General features: G+C 45.2%; 1 protein-coding gene across 7 annotated transcripts in view; it reads left to right on the top strand.

The window, feature by feature from the left end:
- The window catches only part of map4k2 (mitogen-activated protein kinase kinase kinase kinase 2), a 66270-nt gene that overhangs the window by 37094 nt on the left and 7669 nt on the right, over positions 1-21507 (top strand). Inside the window, exons 14-22 of one of the 7 annotated variants that reach the window (XM_079258170.1) lie at positions 11306-11364; positions 11456-11505; positions 14888-14926; positions 16126-16159; positions 16613-16769; positions 17987-18162; positions 19633-19674; positions 19914-19998; positions 20086-20165. In XM_079258170.1, coding sequence (XP_079114296.1) covers positions 11306-11364; positions 11456-11505; positions 14888-14926; positions 16126-16159; positions 16613-16769; positions 17987-18162; positions 19633-19674; positions 19914-19998; positions 20086-20165 — 722 coding nt within the window. Of the gene's footprint in view, positions 1-11305; positions 11365-11452; positions 11506-14887; positions 14927-16125; positions 16164-16612; positions 16770-17986; positions 18163-19632; positions 19675-19913; positions 19999-20085; positions 20166-21507 lie in introns of all 7 variants that reach the window. The other 6 variants (XM_079258169.1, XM_079258174.1, XM_079258172.1 and 3 more) reach the window with 6 other exon arrangements.

The following is a 21507-nucleotide window of genomic DNA, read 5'->3' as shown; positions in this document are numbered from 1 at the left end:
GATGAGAATCTCTCTTTCCACCTCATCACCATGAGAATCTCTCGTTCCACCTCATCACCATGAAATTCTCTCGTTTCACCTCATCACCATGAGAATCTCCCGTTCCACCTCATCACCATGAGAATCTCCCGTTCCACCTCATCATGATGAGAATCTCTCTTTCCACCTCATCACCATGAGAATCCCCCGTTCCACCTCATCATGATGAGAATCTCGCGTTCCACCTCATCACCATGAGAATATCCCGTTCCACCTCATCACCATGAGAATCTCCCGTTCCACCTTATCACCATGAGAATCTCTCGTTCCACCTCATCACCATGAGAATCTCCCTTTCCACCTCTTCAGGATGAGAATCTCCCGTTCCACCTCATCATGATGAGAATCTCCCGTTCCACCTCATCACCATGAGAATCTCCCGTTCCACCTCATCACCATGAGAATATCCCGTTCCACCTCATCACCATGAGAATCTCCCGTTCCACCTCATCATAATGAGAATCTCCCGTTCCACCTCATCATGATGAGAATCTCCCGTTCCACCTCATCACCATGAGAATCTCCCGTTCCACCTCATCACCATGAGAATCTCTCGTTCCAACTTATCACCATGAGAATCTCTCGTTCCACCTCATCATGATGAGAATCTCGCGTTCCACCTCATCACCATGAGAATCTCCCGTTCCAACTTATCACCATGAGAATCTCTCGTTCCACCTCATCACCATGAGAATCTCCCGTTCCACCTCTTCAGGATGAGAATCTCCCGTTCCACCTCATCATGATGAGAACCTCCCGTTCCACCTCATCACCATGAGAATCTCCCGTTCCACCTCATCACCATGAGAATCTTCCGTTCCACCTCATCACCATGAGAATCTCCCGTTCCACCTCATCATGATGAGAATCTCCCGTTCCACCTCATCATGATGAGAATCTCCCGTTCCACCTCATCACCATGAGAATCTCCCGTTCCACCTCATCATGATGAGAATCTCCCGTTCCACCTCATCACCATGAGAATCTCCCGTTCCACCTCATCACCATGAGAATCTTCCGTTCCACCTCATCACCATGAGAATCTCCCGTTCCACCTCATCATGATGAGAATCTCCCGTTCCACCTCATCATGATGAGAATCTCCCGTTCCACCTCATCACCATGAGAATCTCCCGTTCAACCTCATGACGATGAGAATCTCCCGTTCCACCTCATCACCATGAGAATCACCCGTTCCACCTCATCACCATGAGAATCTCCCGTTCCACCTCATCATGATGAGAATCTCGCGTTCCACCTCATCACCATGAGAATCTCCTGTTCCACCTCATCATGATGAGAATCTCCCGTTCCACCTCATCATGATGAGAATCTCGCGTTCCACCTCATCACCATGAGAATCTCCCGTTCCACCTCATCACCATGAGAATATCCCGTTCCACCTCATCATGATGAGAATCTCTCTTTCCACCTCATCACCATGAGAATCTCTCGTTCCACCTCATCACCATGAAATTCTCTCGTTTCACCTCATCACCATGAGAATCTCCCGTTCCACCTCATCACCATGAGAATCTCCCGTTCCACCTCATCATGATGAGAATCTCTCTTTCCACCTCATCACCATGAGAATCCCCCGTTCCACCTCATCATGATGAGAATCTCGCGTTCCACCTCATCACCATGAGAATATCCCGTTCCACCTCATCACCATGAGAATCTCCCGTTCCACCTTATCACCATGAGAATCTCTCGTTCCACCTCATCACCATGAGAATCTCCCTTTCCACCTCTTCAGGATGAGAATCTCCCGTTCCACCTCATCATGATGAGAATCTCCCGTTCCACCTCATCACCATGAGAATCTCCCGTTCCACCTCATCACCATGAGAATATCCCGTTCCACCTCATCACCATGAGAATCTCCCGTTCCACCTCATCATAATGAGAATCTCCCGTTCCACCTCATCATGATGAGAATCTCCCGTTCCACCTCATCACCATGAGAATCTCCCGTTCCACCTCATCACCATGAGAATCTCTCGTTCCAACTTATCACCATGAGAATCTCTCGTTCCACCTCATCATGATGAGAATCTCGCGTTCCACCTCATCACCATGAGAATCTCCCGTTCCAACTTATCACCATGAGAATCTCTCGTTCCACCTCATCACCATGAGAATCTCCCGTTCCACCTCTTCAGGATGAGAATCTCCCGTTCCACCTCATCATGATGAGAACCTCCCGTTCCACCTCATCACCATGAGAATCTCCCGTTCCACCTCATCACCATGAGAATCTTCCGTTCCACCTCATCACCATGAGAATCTCCCGTTCCACCTCATCATGATGAGAATCTCCCGTTCCACCTCATCATGATGAGAATCTCCCGTTCCACCTCATCACCATGAGAATCTCCCGTTCAACCTCATGACGATGAGAATCTCCCGTTCCACCTCATCACCATGAGAATCACCCGTTCCACCTCATCACCATGAGAATCTCCCGTTCCACCTCATCACCATGAGAATCTCCCGTTCCACCTCATCACCATGAGAATCTCCCGTTCCACCTCATCACCATGAGAATCTCTCGTTCCAACTTATCACCATGAGAATCTCTCGTTCCACCTCATCACCATGAGAATCTCCCGTTCCACCTCTTCAGGATGAGAATCTCCCGTTCCACCTCATCATGATGAGAATCTCCCGTTCCACCTCATCACCATGAGAATCTCCCGTTCCACCTCATCACCATGTGAATCTTCCGTTCCACCTCATCACCATGAGAATCTTCCGTTCCACCTCATCATGATGAGAATCTCTCTTTCCACCTCATCACCATGAGATTCACCCGTTCCACCTCATCATGATGAGAATCTCGCGTTCCACCTCACCATGAGAATATCCCGTTCCACCTCATCACCATGAGAATCTCCCGTTTCACCTCATCACCATGACAATCTTCCGTTCCACCTCATCATGATGACAATCTTCCGTTCCACCTCATCATGATGAGAATCTCCCGTTCCACCTCATCATGATGAGAATCTCCCGTTCCACCTCATCATGATGAGAATCTCCCGTTCCACCTCATCACGATGAGAATCTCCCGTTCCACCTCATCACGATGAGAATCTCCCGTTCCACCTCATCACCATGAGAATATCCCGTTCCACCTTATCATGATGAGAATCTCTCTTTCCACCTCATCACCATGAGAATCTCTCGTTCCACCTCATCACCATGAAAATCTCTCGTTTCACCTCATCACCATGAGAATCTCTCGTTCCACCTCATCACCATGAGAATCTCCCGTTCCACCTCATCATGATGAGAATCTCTCGTTCCACCTCATCACCATGAGAATCTCCCGTTCCACCTCATCATGATGAGAATCTCTCTTTCCACCTCATCACCATGAGAATCCCCCGTTCCACCTCATCATGATGAGAATCTCCCGTTCCACCTCATCATCATGAGAATCTGCCGTTCCACCTCATCACGATGAGAATCTCGCGTTCCACCTCATCACCATGAGAATCCCCCGTTCCACCTCATCATGATGAGAATCTCTCGTTCCACCTCATCACCATGAGAATATCCCGTTCCACCTCATCACCATGAGAATCTCCCGTTCCACCTTATCACCATGAGAATCTCTCGTTCCACCTCATCACCATGAGAATCTCCCGTTCCACCTCTTCAGGATGAGAATCTCCCGTTCCACCTCATCATGATGAGAATCTCCCGTTCCACCTCATCACCATGAGAATCTCCCGTTCCACCTCATCACCATGAGAATATCCCGTTCCACCTCATCACCATGAGAATCTCCCGTTCCACCTCATCATAATGAGAATCTCCCGTTCCACCTCATCATGATGAGAATCTCCTGTTCCACTTCATCACCATGAGAATCTCCCGTTCCACCTCATCACCATGAGAATCTCCCGTTCCACCTCATCACGATGAGAATCTCTCGTTCCACCTCATCACGATGAGAATCTCCCGTTCCACCTCATCATGATGAGAATCTCCCGTTCCACCTCATCATGATGAGAATCTCCTGTTCCACTTCATCACCATGAGAATCTCCCGTTCCACCTCATCATGATGAGAATCTCCCGTTCCACCTCATCACCATGAGAATCTCCCGTTCCACCTCATCACCATGAGAATCTCTCGTTCCACCTCATCACGATGAGAATCTCGCGTTCCACCTCATCACCATGAGAATCTCCCGTTCCACCTCATCACCATGAGAATCTCTCGTTCCACCTCATCACCATGAGAATCTCCCGTTCCACCTCATCATCATGAGAATCTGCCGTTCCACCTCATCACCATGAGAATCCCCCGTTCCACCTCATCACCATGAGAATATCCCGTTCCACCTCATCATGATGAGAATCTCTCTTTCCACCTCATCACCATGAGAATCTCTCGTTCCACCTCATCACCATGAAAATCTCTCGTTTCACCTCATCACCATTAGAATCTCTCTTTCCACCTCATCACCATGAGAATCTCCCGTTCCACCTCATCATGATGAGAATCTCTCTTTCCACCTCATCACCATGAGAATCCCCCGTTCCACCTCATCATGATGAGAATCTCGCGTTCCACCTCATCACCATGAGAATATCCCGTTCCACCTCATCACCATGAGAATCTCCCGTTCCACCTTATCACCATGAGAATCTCTCGTTCCACCTCATCACCATGAGAATCTCCCGTTCCACCTCTTCAGGATGAGAATCTCCCGTTCCACCTCATCATGATGAGAATCTCCCGTTCCACCTCATCACCATGAGAATCTCCTGTTCCACCTCATCACCATGAGAATATCCCGTTCCACCTCATCACCATGAGAATCTCCCGTTCCACCTCATCATAATGAGAATCTCCCGTTCCACCTCATCATGATGAGAATCTCCCGTTCCACCTCATCACCATGAGAATCTCTCGTTCCAACTTATCACCATGAGAATCTCTCGTTCCACCTCATCATGATGAGAATCTCGCGTTCCACCTCATCACCATGAGAATCTCCCGTTCCACCTCATCATGATGAGAATCTCCTGTTCCACTTCATCACCATGAGAATCTCCCGTTCCACCTTATCACCATGAGAATCTCCCGTTCCACCTCATCACGATGAGAATCTCCCGTTCCACCTCATCACCATGAGAATCTCTCGTTTCACCTCATCACCATGAGAATATCCCGTTCCACCTCATCATGATGAGAATCTCTCTTTCCACCTCATCACCATGAGAATCTCTTGTTCCACCTCATCACCATGAAAATCTCTCGTTTCACCTCATCACCATGAGAATCTCCCGTTCCACCTCATCACCATGAGAATATCCCGTTCCACCTCATCATGATGAGAATCTCTCTTTCCACCTCATCACCATGAGAATCCCCCGTTCCACCTCATCATGATGAGAATCTCGCGTTCCACCTCATCACCATGAGAATATCCCGTTCCACCTCATCACCATGAGAATCTCCCGTTCCACCTTATCACCATGAGAATCTCTCGTTCCACCTCATCACCATGAGAATCTCCCGTTCCACCTCTTCAGGATGAGAATCTCCCGTTCCACCTCATCATGATGAGAATCTCCCGTTCCACCTCATCACCATGAGAATCTCCCGTTCCACCTCATCACCATGAGAATATCCCGTTCCACCTCATCACCATGAGAATCTCCCGTTCCACCTCATCATAATGAGAATCTCCCGTTCCACCTCATCATGATGAGAATCTCCCGTTCCACCTCATCACCATGAGAATCTCCCGTTCCACCTCATCACCATGAGAATCTCCCGTTCCACCTCATCACCATGAGAATCTCCCGTTCCACCTCATCACCATGAGAATCTCTCGTTCCAACTTATCACCATGAGAATCTCTCGTTCCACCTCATCACCATGAGAATCTCCCGTTCCACCTCTTCAGGATGAGAATCTCCCGTTCCACCTCATCATGATGAGAATCTCCCGTTCCACCTCATCACCATGAGAATCTCCGGTTCCACCTCATCACCATGTGAATCTTCCGTTCCACCTCATCACCATGAGAATCTTCCGTTCCACCTCATCATGGTGAGAATCTCTCTTTCCACCTCATCACCATGAGATTCACCCGTTCCACCTCATCACCATGAGATTCACCCGTTCCACCTCATCATGATGAGAATCTCGCGTTCCACCTCACCATGAGAATATCCCGTTCCACCTCATCACCATGAGAATCTCCCGTTTCACCTCATCACCATGAGAATCTTCCGTTCCACCTCATCATGATGACAATCTTCCGTTCCACCTCATCATGATGAGAATCTCCCGTTCCACCTCATCATGATGAGAATCTCCCGTTCCACCTCATCACCATGAGAATCTCCCGTTCCACCTCATCACGATGAGAATCTCCCGTTCCACCTCATCACCATGAGAATATCCCGTTCCACCTTATCATGATGAGAATCTCTCTTTCCACCTCATCACCATGAGAATCTCTCGTTCCACCTCATCACCATGAAAATCTCTCGTTTCACCTCATCACCATGAGAATCTCTCGTTCCACCTCATCACCATGAGAATCTCCCGTTCCACCTCATCATGATGAGAATCTCTCGTTCCACCTCATCACCATGAGAATCTCCCGTTCCACCTCATCATGATGAGAATCTCGCGTTCCACCTCATCACCATGAGAATATCCCGTTCCACCTCATCACCATTAGAATCTCCCGTTCCACCTTATCACCATGAGAATCTCTCTTTCCACCTCATCACCATGAGAATCCCCCGTTCCACCTCATCATGATGAGAATCTCGCGTTCCACCTCATCACCATGAGAATATCCCGTTCCACCTCATCACCATGAGAATCTCCCGTTCCACCTTATCACCATGAGAATCTCTCGTTCCACCTCATCACCATGAGAATCTCCCGTTCCACCTCTTCAGGATGAGAATCTCCCGTTCCACCTCATCATGATGAGAATCTCCCGTTCCACCTCATCACCATGAGAATCTCCCGTTCCACCTCATCACCATGAGAATATCCCGTTCCACCTCATCACCATGAGAATCTCCCGTTCCACCTCATCATAATGAGAATCTCCCGTTCCACCTCATCATGATGAGAATCTCCCGTTCCACCTCATCACCATGAGAATCTCCCGTTCCACCTCATCACCATGAGAATCTCCCGTTCCACCTCATCACCATGAGAATCTCCCGTTCCACCTCATCACCATGAGAATCTCTCGTTCCAACTTATCACCATGAGAATCTCTCGTTCCACCTCATCACCATGAGAATCTCCCGTTCCACCTCTTCAGGATGAGAATCTCCCGTTCCACCTCATCATGATGAGAATCTCCCGTTCCACCTCATCACCATGAGAATCTCCGGTTCCACCTCATCACCATGTGAATCTTCCGTTCCACCTCATCACCATGAGAATCTTCCGTTCCACCTCATCATGGTGAGAATCTCTCTTTCCACCTCATCACCATGAGATTCACCCGTTCCACCTCATCACCATGAGATTCACCCGTTCCACCTCATCATGATGAGAATCTCGCGTTCCACCTCACCATGAGAATATCCCGTTCCACCTCATCACCATGAGAATCTCCCGTTTCACCTCATCACCATGAGAATCTTCCGTTCCACCTCATCATGATGACAATCTTCCGTTCCACCTCATCATGATGAGAATCTCCCGTTCCACCTCATCATGATGAGAATCTCCCGTTCCACCTCATCACCATGAGAATCTCCCGTTCCACCTCATCACGATGAGAATCTCCCGTTCCACCTCATCACCATGAGAATATCCCGTTCCACCTTATCATGATGAGAATCTCTCTTTCCACCTCATCACCATGAGAATCTCTCGTTCCACCTCATCACCATGAAAATCTCTCGTTTCACCTCATCACCATGAGAATCTCTCGTTCCACCTCATCACCATGAGAATCTCCCGTTCCACCTCATCATGATGAGAATCTCTCGTTCCACCTCATCACCATGAGAATCTCCCGTTCCACCTCATCATGATGAGAATCTCGCGTTCCACCTCATCACCATGAGAATATCCCGTTCCACCTCATCACCATTAGAATCTCCCGTTCCACCTTATCACCATGAGAATCTCTCGTTCCACCTCATCACCATGAGAATCTCCCGTTCCACCTCTTCAGGATGAGAATCTTCCGTTCCACCTCATCATGATGAGAATCTCCCGTTCCACCTCATCACCATGAGAATATCCCGTTCCACCTCATCACCATGAGAATCTTCCGTTCCACCTCATCACCATGAGAATCTCCCGTTCCACCTCATCATCATGAGAATCTTTCGTTCCACCTCATCACCATGAGAATCTCCCGTTCCACCTCATCATGATGAGAATCTTCCGTTCCACCTCATCACCATGAGAATCTCCCGTTCCACCTCATCACGATGAGAGTCTCGCGTTCCACCTCATCACCATGAGAATATCCTGTTCCACCTCATCACCATGAGAATCTCCCGTTCCACCTTATCACCATGAGAATCTCTCGTTCCACCTCATCACCATGAGAATCTCCCGTTCCACCTCTTCAGGATGAGAATCTCCCGTTCCACCTCATCATGATGAGAATCTCCCGTTCCACCTCATCACCATGAGAATCTCCCGTTCCACCTCATCACCATGAGAATATCCCGTTCCACCTCATCACCATGAGAATCTCCCGTTCCACCTCATCATAATGAGAATCTCCCGTTCCACCTCATCATGATGAGAATCTCCCGTTCCACCTCTTCAGGATGAGAATCTCCCGTTCCACCTCATCATGATGAGAATCTCCCGTTCCACCTCATCACCATGAGAATCTCCGGTTCCACCTCATCACCATGAGAATCTCCCGTTCCACCTCATCACCATGAGAATCTCCCGTTCCACCTCATCACCATGAGAATCTCTCGTTCCAACTTATCACCATGAGAATCTCTCGTTCCACCTCATCACCATGAGAATCTCCCGTTCCACCTCTTCAGGATGAGAATCTCCCGTTCCACCTCATCATGATGAGAATCTCCCGTTCCACCTCATCACCATGAGAATCTCCCGTTCCACCACATCACCATGAGAATCTCCCGTTCCACCTCATCACGATGAGAATCTCCCGTTCCACCTCATCATCATGAGAATCTTCCGTTCCACCTCATCACCATGAGAATCTCCCGTTCCACCTCATCATGATGAGAATCTCCCGTTCCACCTCATCACCATGAGAATCTCCCGTTCCACCTCATCACGATGAGAGTCTCGCGTTCCACCTCATCACCATGAGAATATCCTGTTCCACCTCATCACCATGAGAATCTCCCGTTCCACCTTATCACCATGAGAATCTCTCGTTCCACCTCATCACCATGAGAATCTCCCGTTCCACCTCTTCAGGATGAGAATCTCCCGTTCCACCTCATCATGATGAGAATCTCCCGTTCCACCTCATCACCATGAGAATCTCCCGTTCCACCTCATCACCATGAGAATATCCCGTTCCACCTCATCACCATGAGAATCTCCCATTCCACCTCATCATAATGAGAATCTCCCGTTCCACCTCATCATGATGAGAATCTCCCGTTCCACCTCATCACCATGAGAATCTCCCGTTCCACCTCATCACCATGACAATCTCCCGTTCCACCTCATCACCATGAGAATCTCCCGTTCCACCTCATCACCATGAGAATCTCTCGTTCCAACTTATCACCATGAGAATATCTCGTTCCACCTCATCACCATGAGAATCTCCCGTTCCACCTCTTCAGGATGAGAATCTCCCGTTCCACCTCATCATGATGAGAATCTCCCGATCCACCTCATCACCATGAGAATCTCCCGTTCCACCTCATCACCATGAGAATCTCCCGTTCCACCTCTTCAGGATGAGAATCTTCCGTTCCACCTCATCATGATGAGAATCTCTCTTTCCACCTCATCACCATGAGATTCACCCGTTCCACCTCATCATGATGAGAATCTCGCGTTCCACCTCACCATGAGAATATCCCGTTCCACCTCATCACCATGAGAATCTCCCGTTTCACCTCATCACCATGAGAATCTTCCGTTCCACCTCATCATGATGACAATCTTCCGTTCCACCTCATCATGATGAGAATCTCCCGTTCCACCTCATCATGATGAGAATCTCCCGTTCCACCTCATCACCATGAGAATCTCCCGTTCCACCTCATCACCATGAGAATCTCCCGTTCCACCTCATCACCATGAGAATATCCCGTTCCACCTCATCATGATGAGAATCTCTCTTTCCACCTCATCACCATGAGAATCTCTCGTTCCACCTCATCACCATGAAAATCTCTCGTTTCACCTCATCACCATGAGAATCTCCCGTTCCACCTCATCACCATGAGAATCTCCCGTTCCACCTCATCATGATGAGAATCTCGCGTTCCACCTCACCATGAGAATATCCCGTTCCACCTCATCACCATGAGAATCTCCCGTTTCACCTCATCACCATGAGAATCTTCCGTTCCACCTCATCATGATGACAATCTTCCGTTCCACCTCATCATGATGACAATCTCCCGTTCCACCTCATCACGATGAGAATCTCCCGTTCCACCTCATCACCATGATAATCTCCCGTTCCACCTCATCACCATGAGAATCTCCCGTTCCACCTCATCACCATGAGAATCTCCCGTTCCACCTCATCACCATGAGAATCTCCCGTTCCACCTCATCATCATGAGAATCTCCCGTTCCACCTCATCACCATGAGAATCTCCCGTTCCACCTCATCATCATGAGAATCTCCCGTTCCACCTCATCACCATGAGAATCTCCCGTTCCACCTCATCATGATGATAATTTCGAAGTCTTTTCTAGTTTACCATCTATTTGACCCCCTGACTGCAGAGAATGAGAAGGAAAATCTTGGGCATTGTTTAGACGAGGTATATTAAGATGCTGAATAAACTGCTGTTTAGAAACACCGTGACAACTAAGTCAGTCAAGACTAGATTTTAGTTTCTGTTTTCTGGTTCAACAGTTCTCTAATTTCCTGTTTCAGTCGACCAGCTTGTGGTTTAACTGCGTGTGTTTCCTTTGAGAACTACAGTAACAAGCAACCAGATGCAGCGAAACACTGAAATCATCTTCCCAGAACTGTACAAGACATTAACTGTCCTACAGAAGGCCAGACTTCTGCAACAGGTCGTTTAACAGGAAACTTGTGTCCTCTCTGCAGTTGACCAGGTGAAGTTTGGACCACCACGGAGGAAAGTGACGGAGCCCTACCCTGATCTGGTACCACAGCTTATAAAGCAGATTCTGCTGTTTATTGACGACATATTTGGTGATTTGTGAACGTGACCAGATCATGTGTTGACCTCAGCAGGGCTCCTACGATGATGACTGGAGTCTGTCTGGAGATGAAGACAACTCCCCGTAAGATCTGTTTTCAAATCATTCTTTCTGCCATCACTGAGACTGTCAGAAGCTTCTGGGCCTAAATGACTCCTCTGAAACCAAACATGGACTCATTAACCCTTAAAACTCCAGGAGATCTTCCCAAAGTCTATGTCTCTACCGTCAGCAATGGTTGCGTGTAACTAGGATGGTCATGTGACCCTCCAGCTGGTCATGTGACCCTCCAACTGGTCTACGGAGGTTTTCTATCCGTCCAGGAGGTTTACAATCCAGACACAACATGTAGTGTTTATTCAGAGACTCTAGATGGTAAATCCACCATTATTTATCACATCTTCATCACCATCACTACCATGTTGCTAAGAGACCTCTATTTTCACCTGATGAAAACACTTCCTGTCAGACTTTCCACCAATCAGAGAGCTTAAACTGACGGTAACGTCCAGTCAGGAGCAGCCGTTTTAGCCTCATAATCTGAGAGCTGAGGCTGAAACGTCATGTCTGTGTGGAAACGTCACGTTTCCATGGAAACATCACGTCTGCGGACTGACAGGGAGTAAAAGGATTCAGTTTTTATATCAGGTTTATATATATGATACATATTTACGTGGAGTTTTAAGGGTTAAAGTCTGAATATGTGAGCAAAGCATCCATCTTTATTCCAGATCCCTCATTTATTAACTTTCTGTAGAAGTTTTCCAAACATCCAGAAATGTCATTTAAAGTATATGGAAGTATAAAAACTTCTGTATGATTATAATACAGACATTACGGTAGTCAGAAGGGACAGATAATAAATCATTAATGTTCCTGATCATTGCAGTCATCAGAAAGACCCCAGTTTCCCCACGCCATCACATCTCTGCTCTTTCCACTCACTCAGCTCATATTCACATCTTTCCATGACTTGCATCATCATGAAGGTATTGAGCTTGAATAAAGTCAACTGGACTTCTGCATCTTTGTTCTTGGAGGCGTTTTACCTTCATCTGACAGTCTTCCTCAGTTCTGATCACTTAGTGGAGCATTTCAGCCTGTAGGTGCTGGATAAGGAACGTTTACCTCTTCTAGTTTTCTATATATCTGCAATTACGTAAAAACAAAGTAAAAACAGTAAAAAGAAAAACTGGAATAAGAAATATAAAATAAGTAATAAGAATAAATAAGATAAATTATAAATTTAGATGTTTAAAAAATAAATATCATTAAAAATGATAATAATAAATGAAAAGAATATCAAATGAATTGGAATAAAAAGTGTTTTTAATACATTTAGGACAACAGACATAAAGGTGTTGAGATTCGCTGAGGTCACATGGTGTTTCTGACTCGCCTGATCAATAAGTCGTTTGCCTATTGGAGCCGGTCGGCTTCAGTCCCGTGGGAAATCACCTGGAGGAGAGTCAGATGGATCCACCAGCCAAACCATCACCAGAGGTGTTCCCAGTCCCATAACGACTGGGATACCCAGCTATCTGCTGGTACTGGGAACAGATCCCATACCTGCGTTGTTTTATTCACAAATTTATTCAAGTTAAAGTTAAATATGATGTTTTACCATCGTTAAGCGGTGCAGCATTGATTAAACCATAAAACGTGAGTGTGACGACCGTGCGCTGGTCTTCCAGGAGAATAAAGTCTAAAATGTTATTCAGCTGGTTTTCTCACGCTTTTAGAAATATTTGCCAGTGTTTATGGTTGTTTATGTGTTGCAACAAACTTGTTTTAATGCGATGGAAACCAGAAAAGACATGCTAAATGTTCGTGTGCAGCGGCTTCTCCGCCTACAAAGTCTGAACAATCGTCGTGCTAAGTTGCGTTACTTCCTGTGTCTGTGTGGCGGCGTCGGGCTGGAAGAGCCGAACTATTGTTCCGTTCCTGTGGTATCAGCTGTTCTTCAGACAGAAGTCGTGATGCCCTTACTTTAGACAGGATCGGCGAGTTTTTCATAAGCTAACATCAATATCGGCACGACTCCACAGTGGGACTTGAATTTCCCGGGAGCAGTCACATGACCAACCTGGCGACGGCCGCTCATGTAGGTCCGGCGCAGAGATCATGTGTTTTATATGAGGAACAAGATGCCGGAAACACCAACCAGTAACATTAGCTTTTAAAAGTAAACACAGAATTGTAATTAATTCCTAATTTCAGAATCTTTCCTGCGGAGTTTTTCTTGCTTTTAATGTAAAACAACATGAAACGTGCTGATTTTAGAAAGTTCCTCTTTAACTATACTAACATAATATAATAATAATAATCTGCATCGATATGTTGATTATGTGGTCAACAAGCCGCTGACATCGACTCAAACTGCAAACGTTGTTAAAAAATCGGCACAATAATCTTTTATTAAAAATTATTTTAATAATTTTCACAGCACGCTATTTTCACTTTTTGCTATGAAAACAGATAGTTTTTTATTAAAACTGATTCATTTCATGTTCTAGTTGCTTTTGTGATGTTTCATTTCCACATCCGATCAAAATCAGATGGGGGGTGATGGGGGGAGATGGGGGGGAGATGGGGGAGATTGGGGGAGCTATGGGGGGAGATGGGGGGGGACATGGGAAGCGACTGGGGGGAGATGGGGGACGATGGGGGGTGATGGGGGGAGATGGGGGAGATTGGGGGAGCGATGGGGGAGAATGAGCTCGGATGCGTTTCACAGTCCTGGGTGTAAACTGTACTCAGTCCTACTGAGCTCATTTCTTGCATTGCGCTTCATATGAGGACCCTTGTCGGGGTTTCCGGGCCGAGTTGATGCGTGTTAGTTCCAGAGTGTCCAAAACCGCAGAGTCCAGCTGCCTTCATTCAAGCTTTACGCCAACCAGGACCCGGATCACTGAGGGTCCACACCAACATTTCCTCACAACACAAGTAAGAACTGAGCGTTCAGGTGGATGTTACCTGCTCCGGATGAGACGGTTCATATTGGTGTCGATGTGTCTGGTAACTGGATTCTGGATGTTTCCAGAAGCCCGGTTGATAAATGAGGGTCCAGATTGTTAAAACATGATATTTTGTGACGATGTAAAGGTTTTTAGAGCAGCAGCAGGTGACGTTCCAGCACCTGGAGTTTGTTCCTCATGATGAAAGTGGAGATAAAAGAGAAGCTTTTAGTCGACGTTATGAGGAATCTGCAGGCCGATAACTAAGCTCAGATCAGCGTCACAGTTTTCCTGCAGAGGCAGCGGGGGGGTGGAGGTGATGGGGGCGAAGCTCCACGTGAGACCGGGACGATCCAAACTGCTTTATGTGGAGGTGAAAGTAGATTTGCACAAAATCCAGCCCATGTTTAGGGAACGTGACAGCGGAGGAACTGGGTTCGTCCCTCCATGTTTGTGTCGGGCCATTCAGGCCTGTAGTCGGATAAACATCCCAGGTCTTCCCGTTGCAGGAGCCTGTTGGAATGTGTGGAGCAAGCTCTGGAGATGAGGTAGGCCACGTTCCGCCCTATGCAGCCTCGCTTCAGTGTTCCCCCTCCCCTCATACAATCAGCTGGTGTGATGATGATGATGATGATGATGTGTACGTCCAGCTCATGGCAGTAACTGACTCAGTCAGTGAGTTCCATCACGTCTCATTCGTCCCCGACGTTCCTGATCTGGACTCAGAACAAACCAGCTGCTTTTCAGGCTCCTTTGTTTCCTTCATGCTGAGTTTAGTTGTAGTGCTGCTTCCTCCCTGCATCCTCATCCTCATTCTCACCCTCATTCTCATCCTCATTCTCATCATCCTCTTCCTCCTCATTCTCATCATCATTCTCATTCTCATCCTCATTTTCATCCTTTTCCTCCTCATCCTCATTCTCATCATCCTCTTCCTCCTCATTCTCATCATCATTCTCATTCTCATCCTCATTCTCATCCTTTTCCTCCTCATCCTCATTTTCATCATCCTCTTCCTAATCATTCTCATCATCCTCTTCTTCCTCATTCTCATCATCATTCTCATCATCCTCTTCCTCCTCATTCTCATCATCATTCTCATCCTCATTCTCATCCTTTTCCTCTTCCTCCTCATTCTCATCATCCTCTTCCTCCTCATTCTCATCATCCTCTTCTTCCTCATTCTCATCATTCTCATCCTCATTCTCATCATCCTTATTCTCATCCTCATTCTCATCATCCTCATCCTCATTCTCATTCTCATCATCCTCTTCCTCCTCATCCTCATTCTCATCATTCTCTTCCTCCTCATCCTCATTGTCATCCTCATTCTTATCATCCTCTTCCTCCTCATTCTCATCATCATTCTCATCCTCATCCTTATTCTCATAATCTTCTTCATTCTCATCCTTATCGTCCTCATTCTCATCATCATTCTCATCATCCTCTTCCTCCTCATCATCATTCTCATCATCCTCTTTCTTCCTGTTCTCCTCTTCTTCCTCATTCTCCATGTCCTATTTGTCCTTCCCCATTTTTCACATCCTCCTCTGACCTCCAGTCTCCCCAGTATTACCAGTATCTCCAGTATTCCCAGCCTCCCCAGCATTCCCACCAACTCCAAGTATTCCCAGCTTCCGCCGTATCCCCAGTGTCCCCAGTGTCTCCAGTATTCCCAGCTTCCTCAGTGTTTGTTGTCATGGTGACCTGGGTTGAAGGTTGAGGTCCTGTCTGCTCTGTCTTCCAGGAGTTTAACCATCCTGAGAGCGCCATCTGCTGATGTGAGTATGAATCTGTGTATAACCAGTTCAGCGTTCAGACGAGGTTCTTACAGCCGTGGTGAGGAACTGGTTTCCAGTTTCAGGACATGAGCAGCGTTTATTCCCATTTATATGGAAACATTTTTTTTATTTGAAAATAAAATTTACATAAAATAACATCATTACTGCTCTTGTTTAGTTTTTTAGGCAAATAAATCTCTAATTCTGTATTTTCTAATGTCGTCAGAGGACATAAAATGTATTGTTTGCTGGATCTTGTCTAGATGTTTGCATTTTTATTTTTATTTTTCTGCTAATTTTAATAATCAGTTTTTTATGTTCATCATGTTTTCATGAAATTCTGAACTTTGCATTTAGTAAATAAACAAATTAATTGATTCAGTTTTATTTCCTGTATTTAGTTGAATATATTATTATTATTATTATTACAGCATCTCTTGTGGTTCCTTTCAGGAAGGTAGGATGAGTGCTTTGTTCAGTCCTTCTACCGCCTCCTTGCCAGCCTTCAGCTCTTTGACCTCCGACACAGAGGACTCGGACCTGACGCTCCGGCCGAGCTGCACACTCGGACCGGACTCCGCCGTCACGGCCGATACCAGCTCCACTACAGGTGCAGCCCACCGTCCAATCACGTCACCTGGACTGATTTAGTGCCCGTGTCGTGTGTGTGTGTGTGTGTGTGTGTGTGGGGGGGGGGGGGGGGGGGTGGTGGTGGTCAAACTGCTGGTCTTAATGCTAAATTTAAGTCTTCAGCTGAGATTTTGTTCTACTCATAATAAACTAGTCATGATTCTTCAGTTTATATTTATACATTTTCTAAATGTGCAGAAAAAGATTTACCTTTTTGTAAAAATATTAGAATTTGTGTAGAAAACTATGATTTAGCATCCTGTGTTCCGATGTAACAGCGATGATGCATCATAAAGATTTGGGTTCATGACCGGGTCAGCGGTTGTGACCTCGCGCCTGGACCGGGTCAGCGGTTGTGACCTCGCGCCTGGACCGGGTCAGCGGTTGTGACCTCGCGCCTGGACCGGGTCAGCGGTTGTGACCTCGCGCCTGGACCGGGTCAGCGGTTGTGACCTCGCGCCTGGACCGGGTCAGCGGTTGTGACCTCGCGCCTGGACCGGGTCAGCGGTTGTGACCTCGCGCCTGGACCGGGTCAACGGTTGTTATCTCGCGCCTGGACCGGGTCAGCGGTTGTGACCTCGCGCCTGGACCGGGTCAGCGGTTGTGACCTCGCGCTACCCCCTACTGGTCTCCGTCATATTGCAGATATAAACGACACTTTTCGTAACATTTGCAAACATCCTCGTTGGTGCTTGTAACTCCCAGAGGTGACGAGCAGAGTTCATTTGCAGCGTGTCTTCTTGTGAACGGTGATTATTTCTAAGTTCCGGAGGAATGTCTTTCATCGAAATGTCTTTCTAGAAGCTGAGAAGAGAATTATTGTGGTCGGTTTACACTCGTGCAGCGTCAGATCAGTTAGGCCGTCATCACCGCAGGCTCGGCATCGGTCTGCAGAGGCTCTTCCGGCGTGACGTGCATCCCAGTTATGCCAGTCAAGCCATGTGGAAGTACTCTCTTGTGATTGGTCAGGGTATTTTGGAGGAGGTGAACATGTCTCTGTGGGAGTAATGGGAGTATTTTGACTCTTCTTCTGTTATATAATGATCTTTTCTCGTTCTGATTTGGTCTTTATGCCCATACGTGCTCTTAACACTGCTCAGACTTTAGCATTGGGTCTTTAGCAGGTTTAAGCTAGCCCTTTGCAGATAATTCTAGTTATTATTATAAATATGGTTAGTATCAGTCTGTTTGTGTCAGTCTTGTCCAGGTGCTCGGCCACACAGGACATCAGACAGCGCTGCAGCGATCCTTGCCTGCCTGTAGAGGACGCTGTAACAGCAGAGAGGAGGATGGTCACCGCAGCTTCATCTGCGAAAAGAGAAACGCTGCTGTCACCTGAATGGAGCACACTACGGCGAAAGACCGAGGACGCTGTGAGTTGGTCCAGTTTGTTCAGCAGAAAGCTGGAGTGATTCGCTAACACAATAACTCCCTGATGATCATGTTGGAACGCTTTAAACGGGGGTGTCATCGACACGTCACGCCGCAGCACGACATGTTCATTCTGACCTCATTGATGCGGTGAGTCAGATCAGGAGGTCGGGATTGCTACACACGTAGAAATACGCACGTATGTACATGTAAAATAGCATGTAAAAGTTCCTCTGATCTTTTTTTTTTTTTATCTTCCAATTTTCTGGTTTTATTGATCCACGCTAACCTGGAAACTTCAATAAATGTGTAAATAAGTACAAATGTTAAATATGTAAATAGGTTAAATAAAAAGAAATAGACTAAATGTTATGTATTTACTGATATAAAACTTTTTTAAAAAAATACAATTAGTAAAATATATAGAATGTAGAATTTGTCGATAAAAAGGAATTCAAATTAAAATAATAGCAAAAATAATTTAAAAAATCTATAGAATTTATATATATTCTATATATAATAAAATAAAAATAATTTTTTAAAAAATGTAATATACACACAAACACACACACACATATATATATATATATATATATATATATATATATATATATATATATATATATATATATATATATATATATGTGTGTGTGTATATATATGTGTGTATAATATATATATGTATATATATATATATATGTATATATATATATATATGTATAATATATATATATATATATATATATATATATATATATATATATATATATATATATATGTATGTGTGTGTGTGTGTGTGTGTGTGTGTATGTATAATAAAATAATAAATTGATTAAAATAAAAAATGCAATAGATCGTAAGAAAATATGTGAATAAATTAAAAAGAATCAACAATAAAAAATATTAAATATAATTTTCAATGGTTTTGTTATGAACTTGATTAAAAAAATGTCTTAAATTCTTACATTCAGACATTATTTTAAAAGAAATTCTTTGTACAAAGTTTCAGAAATAAAATTTTGACAAAATCTAAAATTGAAATTTATTTGACAAGTTTACAGTTGTTTATATAACTGCATTTTATTGTAAATTTTGCATAAAGATCTATATTAAAATATAAATCTTGTTAATATATTGAATAAAATAAAAAAAATAAAGACAATGAAGATAAAAATGTGTAAATAACTAGATGATATAACTGTGCATTTGAGGCTAAATCTGGTTGAAACTTGTTTGTTCTTCATGATGTTTTATAAAAGAATAATTAAATGTAAACGTGTTGATAATGATCCTGCACCTCCAGCAATATTTTACTGCTCTGAACAATCTGCAGACCAGATTGTTCCGGATCAGGAGCTGGGATGACACCCCAGGTTTAAACGCCGTGATCAGATAAGTTGATGTGTGATTCCTCTATAATCCAGTTTTATCGCCCCGTTTCTCTTGTTGTGTTTAACCTTTGTAACCTCCAGAGAGCTGATTGTCATGGACTTCCTCCCACCCCTCAAGTCCATGTAAGTGTGGAGTCTAGCTGCTCTGCAGTGTTTGCAGAGGCTGCACCACCCGTTGGCTTGCTGCTGCCTCCTCCTGCCTGATGAGCTTTGCATGTATGAACCCCCGCGCACCATTTCTGCTTCCTGCAGGCAACACAAAACGTCCTGCAGCTTCCTGTTCATGCACCGCTGCAGCCACTTTGCTCTGCTGGTAAAAGCTGTCAGAGCTTCAGTCATTCGCTTCTTCTGCTGCTTCTCAGATGGGAGCCTGTTTCTCCAAAGTCTTCAATGGTTGTCCTTTAAAAATCCACTGCGCCGTCACCTGGATTTTACCAAAAACCAAAGGTGAGAAGACGAGCTTGGAGCATTGAGGGAGAGTTTTTAACAGCTCTCCATGGAGCTAACTGATCTAAGTAAACTTTGTCTACTTAGATCAGCATCTCATCCTGGGGGCTGAAGAAGGCATCTACACTCTGAACCTGAATGAACTTCATGAAGATACACTGGAGAAGGTAAGAATCACTTAATTCTCTATAAATGTTCCACGCTTCTTTACAGAAGTAGACATAAATAAGTTTTGTTGTAAAGTGTTTTTGGGTTTCATGGAAGTTTCTTCTAAATAAAAGTATAATTATTAAAACTACGGACGCTACGCATGTCATTGTGTCGCCCAGCATTGATGTTGTAGAATCAGACAATATGTTGATGTATCGTTTTTGGTCCATTGTTTATATTTTGCCATTTTCCTCCTTCTGTGGAAAATTTTATATCCTTCTCGTTTCCGAGACGTAAAAGTTGGATGAACTCACTGCTGGACTGAAGTCGCTTTACATCTATAAATATGGATCCACATGCCGCCCCCAGCATCCACACTGAGAAACACTATTTTAGAGTCAAATACTTGTTTTTATGCAGGTTTTTATCTGTTGCAGCAGAATGATTCCCTCCCGTCATTCTGCTGCCTGATAAAACTTACTGCTGTTTGGCTTTTTAAACAGTCAGAAGACATAAAATATCTGCTGCTAGCGCTGCTGTTCCATACAGAAGACATAAAATATCTGCTGCTAGTGCTGCTGTTCCATACAGAAGACATAAAATATCTGCTGCTAGCGCTGCTGTTCCATACAGAAGACATAAAATATCTGCTGCTAGCGCTGCTGTTCCATACAGAAGACATAAAATATCTGCTGCTAGCGCTGCTGTTCCATACAGAAGACATAAAATATCTGCTGCTAGCGCTGCTGTTCCATACAGAAGACATAAAATATCTGCTGCTAGCGCTACTGTTCCATACAGAAGACATAAAATATCTGCTGCTAGCGCTGCTGTTCCATACAGAAGACATAAAATATCTGCTGCTAGCGCTGCTTTTCCATGCAGAAGACATAAAATATCTGCTGCTAGCGCTGCTGTTCCATACAGAAGACATAAAATATCTGCTGCTAGCGCTGCTGTTCCATACAGAAGACATAAAATATCTGCTGCTAGCGCTGCTGTTCCATAAAGAAGACATAAAATATCTGCTGCTAGCGCTACTGTTCCATACAGAAGACATAAAATATCTGCTGCTAGCGCTGCTTTTCCATGCAGAAGACATAAAATATCTGCTGCTAGCGCTGCTGTCCCATACAGAAGACATAAAATATCTGCTGCTAGCGCTGCTGTTCCATACAGAAGACATAAAATATCTGCTGCTAGCGCTGCTGTTCCATACAGAAGACATAAAATATCTGCTGCTAGCGGTGCTGTTCCATACAGAAGACATAAAATATCTGCTGCTAGCGCTGCTTTTCCATGCAGAAGACATAAAATATCTGCTGCTAGCGCTGCTGTTTCATGCAGACGACATAAAAT

This window comes from Telmatherina bonti (genome assembly GCF_933228915.1).
Source record: "Telmatherina bonti genome assembly, chromosome: 18".
Classification (NCBI taxonomy): Eukaryota; Metazoa; Chordata; class Actinopteri; order Atheriniformes; family Telmatherinidae; genus Telmatherina; species Telmatherina bonti.
The sequence above is the reverse complement of the archived record's forward strand: the minus strand, read 5'-3'. Positions and strand labels throughout refer to the sequence as shown.